Here is a 15406-nt window from a genome sequence, read left to right as displayed (position 1 = left end):
ATCTGGTGACTTACTTCCTTCTGTCTGTGTACATAGAATTTACTTTACTACTGACTGCATTTACAAGGTATCATAACGGTTAGAAAAATAAAAGATGACATAGGTCAGAAAGACATGTGGAGATTACATAAAGCTTGCACTTTGAAATAGGTTGTGTACTGGAGAGACGTGAAGGGATGATAGGAATGGCAGCTGTGGGTTAGGGAGAGATGGTTTGGCAAGGCATAGTGGGTGTAGAGGGAAGAAATTTCATAGCTTGAGAAAGGTTAGTCAATGCATTTAGTAAACTGCTGCAGAGAAAATTTGGTCTTTAGAGTTTAATATCTATGTTGCTAGGGATCCCATGTTGCAGGTCTCTATTGGGGAAAAAGAAAAATAAGTAAATACTGTTTGGAAAAATGTCACTGAATACTTGTTTATGTCTGTGGAAGGAAGAAGAAGTGGCAAATGAAACTCTGATGAAGTATATCATGTCACTGCTGTCATTCTTCTCCCTCTCAGGCATTCCCTTAGGACTAAGAATTACTTCCACTGAGTTTGTGGGTTCTGAGATATGAGTTCTGAGATGCTCCAAGAACTTATGACAGAACTTGGAACACAATGTTAGATTCAGGATCCTAGTGCCAAGTATGCAAATGATGTGGCCTGTCCATTGGACTTGACTGAGCTCTCAATACTGGTGATGGCAGCCTGACACCAGACACTGAGACATTGGTTCACTTGTCCTGCCTGCGAATTGGGAGGATTTTGTGGATAGAATGTTGGTGATATCTTTCTAGTGGCTTGAAGTGCTTGCTGTAGGTCATTTAGGATTCAGAAGAAGGGTGGACATTATTGTAGTTCAGTTGGGCATAATTTTTTGCAGGGTCTTGATCTTTAAGCACCCTTTTTTCTCATTTGACCCACAGCTATGCTGATGCTTGAATATGATGGTAAATGTAAACACTGATGTCCGCCTTTCCCAAGAGGTGGCTCCTAAGTGCTGGAAAATGGTCACGTTTTCAGGGTCACAATATGACTGTTTATTGTTGAGGAGCTTTGTTGTAGAGTGGGGGAAGATAGGTAGAGAGCCATTGATTTGCAGATGCATAGTTAGGCCCTTCCACTTGTATATTTCAGTGAGTCGGTCAATGCAGGTTTGAGCTTGGCCTCTGAGGTACATGCAAACACAAGCATCCTTTGAATACTGCAGTTTGACTACTGAAGTTGGGGTGATCTTGGTTCTGAGTGCAGTTGCCAAAGATTAAACAGTTTCTCAATAGTTCAGAAGATCAGTCCTTGTCCCATGGGGAGATTGCTGGAGATGAAATGCTACATTGTGATGAAAAAGGCTGATTAAAGCCTGCTGCCCAATACTTAATATAAATTGCACTATTGATAATACAAATTTCAAAGTTTGTATGGAGAAATTATTCATTTCTCTGCCTCTCCAGCTAACATGACTTCTATTTGGTGCCAGTATGTCTATGATCTACATTTTGGACCTTACTAGCTTTCCAAACTTGGCAGAGAGTGTGGTGATAATCACAGGCATTAAGTTAGCCAACTTTTATTCACAATAGCAGCCAAATTTGAGCCGCTATATTCTTGATTGATGATCCATGTGTATTACTGTGATGTTAAATACTTACATATACAGAAATTTTCCCAAAGTTGCGTAACACAGTCAAAAAATATTAACAAGAGTTTCAGCACTGAGGAACAGATGTTATCTCTTTGGATGAGTCAACAGCAAAAAATGATTCTGGTAGTGAAGCAGCAAATGGCATAAAGCAAAGGTGAAAGAATGTCGGCAGAGAATACGTTTTCTAGAAATTTGTGTTGTCACTAGAAAAAAACTGATTATTAACAAAATATAATATTTTAATGGAGATTTCAGACATGTGGGACTCTCTGCTACTGGTGGTTAACAAAAAACACCTATAATTGTGAGTGAGTTGTGATTTTAGATTCACTATGAAGTCATTTTGAGCTATGAAGTCATTTTGAGCTGGTCATCCCAGGAATAAGATGTCCTCTGGGTACATTCCATATTTTGCTAGGATTACGTTCTCCCTGAAGTAGGTTCTGTTTGGATGGCAGGTAGCTTTGAAATTGTGGCCTACAGCAAACTATTTGAAGCTGAATTGAAATGCATTAAACCTCTTTTCCATTTGTGGCATCTGGAGTAACCGCTCATGTCCTGAAGGAGTGTAGATTTTAACATTAAATACATTTATAATCTCCAAGCAGATCTGCTATGGCCCAGATGATGCTCAGAGGAAACATTACATTTGTGAGGGCAAAGGCATTATAATAAATAATATTTTACTATCATGAGGGAGATTTATTTGTTAACCTGTTCATTTAAACCCAGCCTATTTCTAATCAAATTCTCAGACCACGTAGAAAATAATTACCTGCTCTTTATTCATACTGATTATAAAGATAGTGCCAATTTATATATAGATTTATTAATGTTTAATTCATCTGTTATGCATGATAATTTCAAGTGCGATAGATATGCCAAATCCAGATTAGTTTCATCATAATTTATTTACAATATCGACCCTTCAGGATTAAGATTATATTTTTTTTTTTAATTGCCCATTTTTAAGTAATTCTAATCTAACCAATCTGCGTGGAGACTAATATGATTGGATTCCACCTCAGGCAACTTTAACTTTGCACAATGGATAGGTTAAGTTAAAAGTGCTTGGGACTTTTGTGAAGAAAAAATATAGTAGTAATATTTCTTTTGATTTGATGAGCTGAGATAAATGTTTTACTTATTCACTTAGGGATGTACAGTTGTTCTCCCACCAGCCGTAACGGGCCAGCAGCACCTATTTTATCATCTCCACAGCTCACCCGAAGTTTGTCTTCTGACTGCCATTCTATTGAAGTGGACCTGCACAGCCCACATGGTCACCTTACACAACTACCCAAAGTGGAAGACTCAAAATTAGGGTAAGATTTACAATTTTAAGATTTACTAGATATCTACACTTCTGCTGGAATTATGGAATAACAAGGTAGAAATAAATGAAGGGAGTTAATCCACGACAGTGATAGCTGCTGGGGGAAGGCGGCCTGAACAGCAAGCTACAGAACACACCGGCTTTGATATCTGTCCTGTTAGTTGATATGTACAGGGGTTACAGTAGACATACTACAGCTCAGAGGTGAAAGGATGCAGCCAAGGTATCAGTTCCTGATAGCTTTCCAATGACAACAACGAGAAAGTATGTTGCATATTGTAGCGGTACAGCTATTATGTCCTTCTTTCATATAATGAAAACGAAAAGAACATGCTAATTTAGTATGTTAAGTTTAACCTTAACATTCCAGAAGAGTCCAGATGAGTGGGCATTATAAGTGTCTCAGGCAATTGACTGCACATCTCACCTTCTCTTCTTGAATGTGGACATCACTAGCTCCTCCAGCCATTCCCTTAACCGAAGTCCCTCAACTCTGAAACCATTCTAATAAATCTTTCCTGCACTTTTTCGGTCCTCAACATCATTCCTAAAGTACAATATTAAGAATTGTATGTATTTCTCATACTGATTTCAAACCAAGAGCTTTCTCACTTTTGTCGTTTTATGAAACCAGAATCCTGTTTACATTTCATCTGTTTTCTCAATCAGTCCTGCCACCCTCTGAAGGACCCTCAACCCTTTCCCCGCCCCTCATATCTAAAGATGACTAGTTTAGTTTAGAGATACAGCATGGAAACAGGCCTTTCTGGTGGCGCCATTGCTTTCTTTGATCTAAGTTAATAACCAGACTTGGGCAGGTTACAATTTCTAAATTTGTGGATGGCACTAGACTTAGCAGTATTGAGAACTGCAAAGAGGAAAGTGATAGATTGCAGCAGGATATGAACAGGCTGATGAAATGTGATATTGTTTGACAGATGCAGTTTATTGCAGCAGAATGTGAGATTATGCCTTTTTGTAAGAAGAATAGGAAGAGGCGATAAAGAATATTGTTCTGATAGTGGTTCAGGAGCAGAGGAGAGTGAGAGTGTGTGTGTGTGCAAGCCATTGAAAATGCAGGACAGGTTGAGAAAGCTGTAAAATACATAATTCTGGGCTTTATCAAAGGGGAAATACATTATAAAGCAGGGAGGATATGCAGAATCTTTATCTGACCTAGGTCTGGCCTCAACTAGTGTACTGTGTACGGTTTTGTTTCCCACATTATAGGAAGGATATGAAAGAGATAGAGAGGGTTCAGAAAGCATTCTTGTTTCAAAGAATGATGAAGGATTCCAGTTACACGATTAGATTAAAGAGGCTGGAGAAGTCCTTTGGAGAAGAGAAAGCTGAGGGAATATTTGATGAAAATACAATGAAACAAAACTAATGATTGAAAAAATGCTTTGAATTTGTTTTATGTTATTTAATTTGTTTAGCTGCTGCACTTTTTTTCTTGGAAATCGCTCTGGAAATATTCCAGTAAATCATTTCAACGTCCTTTTCGGGAACATAGGAACGGAAGGGCAGGATTATGCCACAGTGTCCATTAACATGTGTGTACAAACCATTGGAAATGACAGGACAGGTTGAGAACTGTCTGAGAACTTCTATGACCTGTTACATGAAGAAACATTTCCTAAATGTCCATCTCCTATTTTTAGATTGGATCACCTATTTCCAATCTTCCCAACTATCAGAAACACTTTCTTTCCATCTTATCTGTTCTCCTTAATCAAATCATCAAAATAAATAATCTAAATTCTAAATCAAAAAGCTGATAAGTTTGCATAATATTTATTTTATAATTTAACCAATGAAATGCAATTATTTTTCTGACATCTGTGTGTTCCCTCAAGCCAATATTCCTATAAGATATGTTGACCTCAATTGTTTGCGGTACTCCATTTGTGGTCTAACAATGGCTTTGTACAACCTTTATGATGATTTATGCACCTTTTTGTGACATTTAAGCTAATTAAACTGCATGTGGTTGGGCGGGGGGGGGTGTTATCTCTGAGAGAGTAAAACCGAGATGACTATTTTGTCTCTTTCCTTGTTCTGATTAAGTGTTTCCAACATGAAACGTTAACCCTGTCTCCCTTCCACGGGGGGACATGGCCTGACCTGCTTATTACATTGCATTTTCTATTTTAGATTTCTAGCACCTACAGTGTTTTTGATTTTCTCTCTTCTACCCTATACTCCACACACCTCCGCTGCTTACAATGCTTACTATCTTTCTGTCACTAGCAAACCAGGATGTGTGATTTTGTTACCCATCATATTAATCATACATATTGATTGATTAGTAAGACTGGGTGATACAATCCCTAAGATTTCACTACAATTGACATTCTTGGTTATGACCACCAGGTGAATTTGCTGACAATCAGACACATCTTCAGTTGTGTACCTCAACGTCACTGGGTGTTTTGGCATTTTATCACAAGACACCCTCAGTCGAGGCAAGCCCACCGCAGGGTGATCAGCCCTGGGTGTGTGTCTTATGGTTAGCCTCTAGATGGTCAAGTGGCAGCCCTGACAGCATCTTTTCTCTTCAGCCACAGCCAGGATGAAGAGAAAATAAGATGAAGAATTCGAGTCCTGGCACAGATTGAGAAACCACTGGTCACATTCTACCAATCAGTGTTGCCACATTTCATTCCACCTCTCTACTTTCATCTAATCAAACAATTTTTTAGCCGTGCGATTAATTTGACATCAATGCCATGAGCTTCATCTTTCACCAATTGTCTCATTTAAGGGACGGTATCATATGCCTTCTGGAAGAATATAATTGCCATCCAATTGTCAACGTTCATGTCCATGATGCTAAGTAGCTCTTTAATAATTGTAATCAATTGTTTCAAGGATGATCATCCTTTTACAAATCCATGCTGGCTCTCTGTCCAAAAGGAAATTGTTGTGCACTTCCTTCCTTTGGTTACCACATTGACTCAATTAGATTAGACAAGATCTTGCTAGGAACTGTTGGTAGTTCCATACATAATTAACAGCATTCCTCAGTAATTTGGATTCTCATGCAAAGGCGAGGGCTCCATTTTGCTCGACTCTCATTCTACGAATTTGTTGATTGTAGTTTGACGTTGGACTTCTCATGAAGATTTTGAAATGGTGTACAAACCTGCTGCAGTTTCTCAGCACTTAGGCATGAGATTCTGTCTGCTGGATGTGGGCCAGTTCACTGGAACAGGGAGTCCATTCATCTTGTTGGAAACGAATAGCTGCGTGGGACATGGTTGAGTATTTGTTCCTTTAAATTTTGCAACTTTTCTAATTTAGTTATATGTTTTTTTTAACAGTTTTTTAAAAGTATTTTTAACTTTTAACTTTAGCAGTTTATTAAAAAAGTTTTTGAATGTCAGGGAATGTTAGGTATTTAGAGTTTTTGATAGGTTTGACAGAGAGTTAAACCTGGGGCATGGCTGAGCTGACTTCCAAAATATTTTTCAGCTGCTATATGGGCAGGATTTGGTCTGTATCTGTGCATAATATTGTATAAGGACTCATCATTTAGGATGTGGATGACTTTGGGCAGTACATCGACACCAGCAGAAATGGAAGGAGGGACTGAACACTTTGGCAGAGGCAAACTGTCCAAACTAATCACTTCCGTCAGTCACAGTTACCACTTAAGGATGCGGTGAGTTTGGCAGCTTGCCCCTGCCAAAGTGTTCTGTCCCATGATGATTGCCGTTAGATAAATGTTCATACACAATTGTGTTCACCAGATCTAGCTCATTCCTACTTCGAGAATGCAACATAGCTTGCTCCTTTGCCCATGCTAGGGTATACTATTATTTTTAAAACTGTGAACTCTCAAAATTCGCTACCTTTTAGACATGAAATTGTCTACTCATCACAAAATATATATATGCTAAAATCCCTCATTACAACAATACTGCCTTTTTGACATGTTTGTCTAATTTCTATATTTATGTATTATGCCATTCCATAATTGCTGTAAGGAAACCTATATCCAATCCCACTTGTATTTTAAACTCTCTTATATTTCTTAATTCGATTTCAAAAGTTTCCACTGCATGCTTACCTCTTATTATATCTATTCTCATCATTTACATTATTTAATTCTTAATCACCAAGTTTACAACTTGTCAGGAAAAGGAAGGCATGGGCCAGGTATAGGCAGCTGGAAATAAATGTATCCCTGGGGGAACTTCAGGGACTGAGGAGTATACTGAAGGAGAATAATCAGGAGGACAAAAATGGGGCAGTAGATGGCTCTGGCAGATAATATTAAGGAGGTTTTATAAAATGAGATTTTATAAGTACATTAAGGGAGAGAGGGTAACTAGAGAGAGAATGAGCTCAGAAACCAAAGTGGTCATCTTTGTGTGGGCCGCAGGAGATGGGCAAGGTTCTCAGCGAGTATCTCTCCTCTGTTTTTACTGTGGAGAAGGACTGGGGAACATGATGACCCGATCCTAAGGCACAGGAAAGTAGATAAATCTCTGAAGACACAGTGGGAAGCTAGAGAAGAAATAGCAGGAGCCCTGCCAGAGATATATGAATTATCATTGGACACGAGCAAGGTGCTGGATGACTGGAGGGTGGCTAGTTGTGCCCCTATTTCAGAAGAGCTGCAAGGAAAAGCCTGGACCTACAGATCTGTGGAATGCAAGTTACTGGCGAGGATGATCTGAGTGATAAGATAGATATACATTTGGATAAACAGGGGTGGTTTAGGGATAGTCAACATGGTTTTCTACGTGGGAGATTGTGTCTTACAAATATGTTAAGTGTTTTGATGAAGTGACCAAAAAGGTTGATGAGGACAAAGCCATAGATGTTGTCTATATGGACCTCAGCAAAATCTTTGATAAGGTTCAGCATAGTAGGCGGCTCTGGTAGGCTAGATCGCATGGGGTCCAGGGAGAGCTACCTGACTGGATAGCTAACCAACTGGCTTCATGGAGGGAAACAGAGGGTGATGGTGGAAGGTTGTTTTTGGACTGGAGTCCCTGTGACTATTGGAGTCCCTCAGTGAACAGAGTTGGGCCCATTGCCACTTGTGGTTTATCTCAACGATTTGGAGGATAATGTATAAGGCATGATTAGTAAATTTGCAGCCGGCACTAAAGGGAGTGGTATCATAGATGGGAAAGATGGTTATCAAAAATTGTAGCAGGATCTTGATCGGTTTAATGCAGGTAAGTACCAGGGGGAAGTCAAATCAGGGCAAGACATTCACAGTGAATGGTAGGGCCCTAGGGATTGTTGAAGAGCAGACTGATCTTGGAGTACTGCTACATAGTTCACTGAAAGTGGCATCACAGGTAGTGGTCAAGAAGGCTTTTAGTACAACAGTCAGGCCTTCATCAGTCAGGGTACTGACTAAAAATGATGTTTTACAGTTACATAACACGTTGGTGTTATTTGAGGTATAGTAGAACCAAGGAATTGCAAATGCTCATTTATTAAAAAAGACAGTACGGGAGTAACTCAGCTGGTCCGGCAGCATCTCTGAAGAACATGGATAGACGATGTTTTGTGTGTGGGAACCCTTTTTTCAGTGTGTTCACTTTGTGTATTTTGGAGTATTGTGGTCAGTTTTGGTCACCCTGTTATAGGAAGGATATTGTAAAGCTGAAAAGAGTGCAGAGAAGATTTACAAGAATGGTGCCAGGTCTTGGGGAGACTGAGTTATAGGGAGTGGTTGTGCAGGTTAAAAATGTTTTATTTTGTGTGCAAGAGGCTGAGGGTGATCTTATAGAGATGTATAAAATCATCAGGGGAATAAATAGGGTAAATGTACATGTCTTTTACCCAGAGCAGTGGAATGAAGAACCAGAGGACATCGGCTCAAGATGAGAGGGAAAGAGTTAATAGGAACCTGAGGGGCATCTTTTTCACACAAGGAGGTAGTTGTGGCAGGTACTATAACACCATTTAAAAGACATTTGGACAGGTGAAAGGATAGGAAAGGTTTGGATATGGGCCAAATGTAGGCTAGTGGTACTTGGACAAGTTTGGATGAAGGGCCTTTCACCATGCTGTATGACTTCATGACTCTAGGTTGAATTTGCACCTGGAATTTATTATGTCATTCCCATTTTCACATGTTTCTATATCAACTTTTATTTGGAGTTATACTTTCACCTGTTCTAATGTTCATTCACATATTCTTTCTTTCTGTGTACTCGTTTAATTACCTGAATCTCTTTGTTTTACCAACATTCATTGTGCAAAAAGCCTTATTGTACCACTGTGATGATACATTTCCTAAAGCATGAAAAAACTCCAGATGTTTTGTACATGCTTTACATATGTTTTTTTAAGAAAACTGTGCTTAAGTTTATAAATCCAAGGATGTCAATTGCTTCAGTAACTGCATTCTTAATCCATCCTGCCACTGTTTGCAAAGATTTTTGGTTTCTCATTAATAATCATTTATAGATATCTGAACTGCATAGATCTGTTCTGAAGGGTCCCAACCCAACACATCACCTCTCTGTGTTCTCCAGGGATGTTGCCTGAGTTACTCCAGCACGTTGTGTCTATTTTAAGAAATATACCTACTTCTAGTGATAAAATTAGTCATTCACTTTAGTTTTCTATCCATAGAAATAAATATCCCAATATATATCCATATTGTTGCTGTCCTATCATCCAGTGGGCTTCGTTTTTGCTAATGTCTAATCCAATCTCTTTTCAATGTGCATAGCCATAATCTCTGCCTCAGAGGGCGGTGGAGGCAGCTTCTCTGGATGCTTTCAAGCGAGAGCTAGATAGGGCTCTTAAAAATAGCGGAGTGAAGGGATATGGGGAGAAGGCAGGAATGGGGTACTGATTGGGGATGATCAGCCATGATCAATTTGAATGGCGGTGCTGGCTCAAAGGGCCAAATGGCCTACTCCTGCACCTATTGTCGATTGTCTATTGTCTAATATCAACTGCACTGCCTGTGCTCTTGTTGTTTTCTTAATGAAACAATAGAGTTTCATTAAGAAACTAAATCATGTTGATCAATTTTTTTTTCTTAGAAAATCCATGCTAACATTTTTTATTAATGCCTTACAGTTCTGATTTGTTACACCAAAAATTGAAAAATATAACTTAAGAAATCTGGTTCTGTTTTTTTCTGTCTATTCATAGCATTTCTATGCAGCTCATGGATAGGATTTTTGATTGCTTGCTGTTTTACGAGTGCATGATGTGTGTAATTGGCTGCAAGATATTTGCGCAAAAGAAAATAAATGTGATGCCAAAACATGACAAATCTCAATCTCGCATGACATGACACATGGTAAGACGGATGATATAGTAGTTCCAAGAATAAGAATTATTTTGATTGCATGTGAAAGGTGAACAGAAAGGAGTTCATCTGAAGCTCAAAGCAGTATGTCGGGGTGTTTCAGTAAAAGTGAAAGGTAATTCCCAGGTTTGGGCAGATTTGGAGGTGTAGATCAAGGCTTGGTTATGTTAAGTAGGCAGGAGATTTTGGGATTTGGCAGAACTGTTGACAAAAGATGTTGAGGTTTGGCAGCCTGTAAATGGGAATTTTGCAATAGTATGGAAGGCATTTTGTGGTTTGCTCGTGATACCCATATTAGCATTGCTCACATAATTAAGTCTTTAGGTAAGCCACATTTACTTAAGAATTTCAAGATGCGCCCAGCATATGTGTTTTGTTTCATAAGATAAGTATCTTTATATATATAAAACTTATAAAAGTATGCAAGCAAAAGATCATTGCTCAAGCAAACTCCTTAAAATAATTTTCCAACGCTTTAAATCTGTCGTACAAGGTGGCGAACAAAGAGAATTGAGCAAAGAAATAGTTTGACATTTGTATACTTATTTTCAGTAGAAGGAAAATAATTTATCTGAAGTTCTCTCTCTGAAGTCAATATTGAAGCTTTGATAACACATTATATCTGAAACTTTACCTTTAAGCCTTTGAAACAATAATTAATCTTTCTAGGTTAAAAAAAGACTCAGTAAACATTTTATGGGGAAAGTACATTTTTTTAAGTTCTGCAAGGAAAATAATATTAGGCAATTATATGTTTTTTATTTATCTTGTTTCTGGGATCCTAGTGACACAAGCACAACATACTTTTATTGTCCATTCTTGAACTACTACTGTCCTTTTCTTAACGGTTCTCCCACAGTATTGTTGGGAATGGAGTTGAAAAATTTAGATCCAGCAACGATGAAGCTCCGACAGCAGATATCCAAATAGATAGCATGTGACCTTGGAAGCATTCTCATGTGTCTGCTCCCTTGGTTATAAATGTCACAGGTTTGGAAGATGCTCTTAGAGTAGCTGAGAAGAGTAATTGGAGTGAATTTTGTAAGATTAAACTGCAGCCATTGTGAGCCAGAAGTGGAGGGAATCATTATTTTGGCGGATTGTTACGGTGCAATCAAGCAGGCTACTTTTTACTGGATGCTGTTGAACTTTATGAGAATTGTTGAAACTACATTCATCCAGATAAGTGGAGAGTGTCTTGCAGATGGTGAAAAGACCTTGAGATATCTAGAGATGAATCATGATGCAGGATCCAGAGCCTCTGATTTGGTCTTGTATCCTTAGCATTTATGTAACTGATCTGGTTAAGTTTTTGGTCTATAGTGGCCAGAATATTCATAGTGCGGGACTTATTGATGGTAATACAATTGAATCTCAAAGAAAGGAGTTAGATTAACTCACTCTCGTTGGAGATATGCATTGCCTGGCACTTGAGTAGACTGAATGTTACTTGCAATCTATCAGTTCATGTCTGAATCCCTTCCAAGCAGGCATGGATATTATTTGCTGAGAAGTTGTGAATAGTATTGAACAATGGTAGCACAGTGTGACAGCTTGTAGAGCTGGTACCTTACGTAACCAGATACCTAGGTTCAATTCTGGTCTCAGGTTCTGTCTGTGTGGAGTTTGACATTCTTCCCGTGACTGTGTGCATTTCCTCTGGGTGCTCCTGTTTTCTCTTGTATTTCAAAGACATCCAGGTTGGTAGGTTAACTGACCATAATAAATTACCCTCAATGTGTAGATGAGAGGGGGAATATGGGCATACTTAATGAGAATGTGAGGAGAATAAGAAAAGAGATTCATATTGGATGAGTGTAATTGACGGTTGATGTGCCAAAAGGCCTGTTTGTGTGCCATATCTCTCTATTACTCCATGACAATCACATAGAATGTTATTAGTGACTTTGGACAGAGCTGTTTTAATGATGTGCCGTGGGATAGAAACCCAAATGGAGACATTCAAATAAGTACTTGGTAAGATGTGTGCAGAATTTATGGTAGAATTTGGATTGTTAGTGGGAAAATGTTGTGGAAGCAGGAGGTAGGTCTCAGGAATAAAATTAGTTTGTCATAGACCAAGGGAAGAAATGCAATATAAAATGTTTTCTCGTCACCTTATGGATGTATGTTTGTGGCATTAGAGGTCTAATGCAATGGGTTAGAGAAGTAAGTGAAAGTTGAGTCAACTGACTGAATGTCAATCTTAGCGATAAAGAAATTCATAAGCACTTTACCTTTTTTTATTGGAGCTGGGAGTAAAGGAGATAGTAGAGGAATATAGAAGAAAGTTTCCTGTGTGGAGAAAATAAACCAGGAATAATCTTCGCTGTTCAGAATCTTTAGGATATAGTGAACAATTTTAAACACAAACATTTGTGACAAGGGAACTGACTGCCCATAGAAGCTTTGATAGTTAGACCCTTAGCTTCTTGGCAATAAGTAGTTACTATTGTGCTTCAGCGGTAGAAGATGTGATAGCCTGTGTTACATAACTATACTTCATGAAGAGACAGCTCTGATACCAAACAAATCATTCTGAATATTATTAGTTATTAATATCTTTAGGAGATTCTAATTCCATAGAATTATAATAAATAAGGTTAGACTTTCAAGGTTTCAAGTTCAGTTTATTGTCACATGTACCAAGGTACAGTGAAATTTGAGTTACCATACAGCAATACTAAGTGAAAAGCAACGACACAGAGCCACATAAAATAAAATTTAACAAACATCCACCACAGCGGCTCCCCGCATTCCTCACTGTGATGGATGGTAATAAAGTCCAATCTTCTCCCTCTTTATTCTCCCGCGGTCGGGGCTGTCGAATCATTCGCAAAAAAAATACCATGCCTACTCTTATAAGGAATGGAATACAGAACATGGTTTGTATTTCTGTCATCCTATTCTACCCCTGCAACCTGTGGACATTAGAAATCAATTATTTGTAGTAAAAAGACAGTGATCTCTTCAAATTCTGAGGCCATTTAACGTGTGTGGATGTGCAAAGTATTATAAGCTTGTCCCCAGTTTCTTCTGTACCTCTTCTGAAAGCATAAGCATGAAGTGAAGAATGCGTTATTGTCAGTCTGATGTGTTCTTCTTTACGATAGATCCTAACTTTAGTTTCATCCACGAGATTCTTGAGCTACTTTCAGATTGAGTGCTTTTCCCTGCCTATGTCATTATTCTTGAGATTGGTCTCCAAGTTTAAATAACACCACCTGCCCTTTAGGGACAGAGTACTGAAGAGAAGAAACACAAAATAAATCATGTAGAATTGGTCTATATTCTTTGAAGTTTAGAAAAATGTTTGGAATGAGAAAATTAAACAATGATGGAATATTCAGAAGGCCTAGCAGAATCTTGGAGAGAGAATTTAGTTAATATTTCATATCAATGATCCTCTATCTAAATTGGAATGTGTGGAAAACAAGCATGCTTTAAGTTGCAAATGGGGTGGGAATGGTGAGAAAGAACGTCTGTAGAGAATAGGAAAAATAAGATACGGCAGATGCTGGAACCCTGAACAAAACAAAGTGCTGGAGGAACCTAGCGTATCAGGCAGTATCTGTGATGGGGATGAACAGGTGACATTTAGCATCTGAACCCTTCTTCAGCCAACAGAGATCAAGCAGCTGTCTAGTTAATCAAGGGAATGTAAATAGAGGGAAAACAGTAAAGCGAGTTGGGGAAAAAAAAACAAACAAGAAACTGGAACTATGTGATGCAGAATACAGACACTCAGCTATTCAGGTAGTATTTAGAACAATAAGTGTTTTCATTCAAGGCTATTTCTCATGATTGGACAGTCTAGATTTAATACTGTTTCAGATGCAGGAGTTGGATCTTGCAATGAAGTAAAATGTCTTCACAATGTACATTGTAAATCTAGGAATTATTTACCTTAGCGGATGCCAGTGAAAGAGTAAGTTTGAGATTAAGTGATATTTTGCGTGTTCAGAGGATTATGGATATGGGGATGTCACAGGAAAATGGAGTTGATATTGAAAATGAATCACTGAATCTATGAATAACATTTTGGATTTTGTGTTTTGTTTGGAGATTGTTGGTCCTGAATGATCCTCTTTTTGAATTGCTCAATGGTTCAAAGGTATTTTATTGTCATGTCTACCAATTAAGGTACAATGAAATTCGATGGACTTGCACTGATGTTAGGAATAATTTTAATAATTGGATTGGAATTTCTTAGCTTCTGTATATTCTGTATGCTTAAGTCTTAAAGAGAATAATTAGAATACCCTATGGGAAAATTATGTTTAAAACAATGAAATTGGCATCAGTAAGGAATTTCATACTTTTTAAAGTTCTTTAAATCCTAACAAGAAACAGATATTGCTAACAGCTAAAATGCATTTCCACTGAAGACTGCCAAGGGGCAATCGTATTTTATCATTAAAGTTTAAACACGGGCACACAGTAAAAGCTATTGGCTAGATAAGTGCAGGCCAGTTAATGTAAAAAATTGAGAACAGGTTAGCTGCCAGATTCAAATAAGTTGGACTGATACGAGTTTTGTGGCTTTTATAGCCAAACGCCATATGATTTTTATCGGATAACTGTGCTGGGTATTAGAATCAACTCAGTGGGTACTCAGTTTTACAAATAAATGGGGTGTTATAAAGCATAAATTGAACAATTACTGAAAATTACCATGTGGTTGAATACGTGCACCAATTTTTTTTTTCTGTGAGGGCATAAATGGCCTAAGTTTTCTATCCAAAGTTAATTGGCCTTAGCCCAAACTAGTGGTGGGGAACGGCAACTGATAGCTGCATAACTGAGATTTGGATGATAAAAGATTCTGAAAGTTCCTGCTATAGATTGCTTTCACTGTTCTTAAACAGAACATGTGCAATATTCATGAGGATAAGATTGAGCTACTTGCCATAGCCCTATGAAGCAATAACCTTCCCACGGTTACTGATTAGGTAATTGGTAATTGTAAAGATAAGTCATCTTGATTAAATATGGTAGAGCACTTTCCACCATTGGAGTCATCATCTTTTGGGCAGATGGGCAGTAAACAAATACTTGATAATTTAGATTTAAACAAGAAAATCAAAGACCTCACAAAAATCTAAAAAAAATAGGGGGTTGGCTGCATTGTTTATCAAAATGATGT

The 15406-nt window shown here is 38.1% G+C and overlaps 1 protein-coding gene across 5 annotated transcripts in view; it reads left to right on the top strand.

Annotated features, from left to right (window-relative positions):
- LOC129701169 (zinc finger protein GLIS1-like) overlaps positions 1 to 15406 on the top strand; it is a 300889-nt gene that overhangs the window by 256940 nt on the left and 28543 nt on the right. For all 5 annotated transcript variants that reach the window (XM_055642225.1, XM_055642224.1, XM_055642222.1 and 2 more), the window contains one exon: positions 2781 to 2949. In XM_055642225.1, the coding sequence (XP_055498200.1) occupies positions 2781 to 2949 (169 nt within the window). The remainder of the gene's footprint in view (positions 1 to 2780; positions 2950 to 15406) is intronic.

The sequence above is a fragment of the Leucoraja erinacea genome, chromosome 10, assembly GCF_028641065.1.
Source record: "Leucoraja erinacea ecotype New England chromosome 10, Leri_hhj_1, whole genome shotgun sequence".
NCBI lineage: Eukaryota > Metazoa > Chordata > Chondrichthyes > Rajiformes > Rajidae > Leucoraja > Leucoraja erinaceus.
This window is presented reverse-complemented; position numbering and strand designations above follow the sequence as displayed.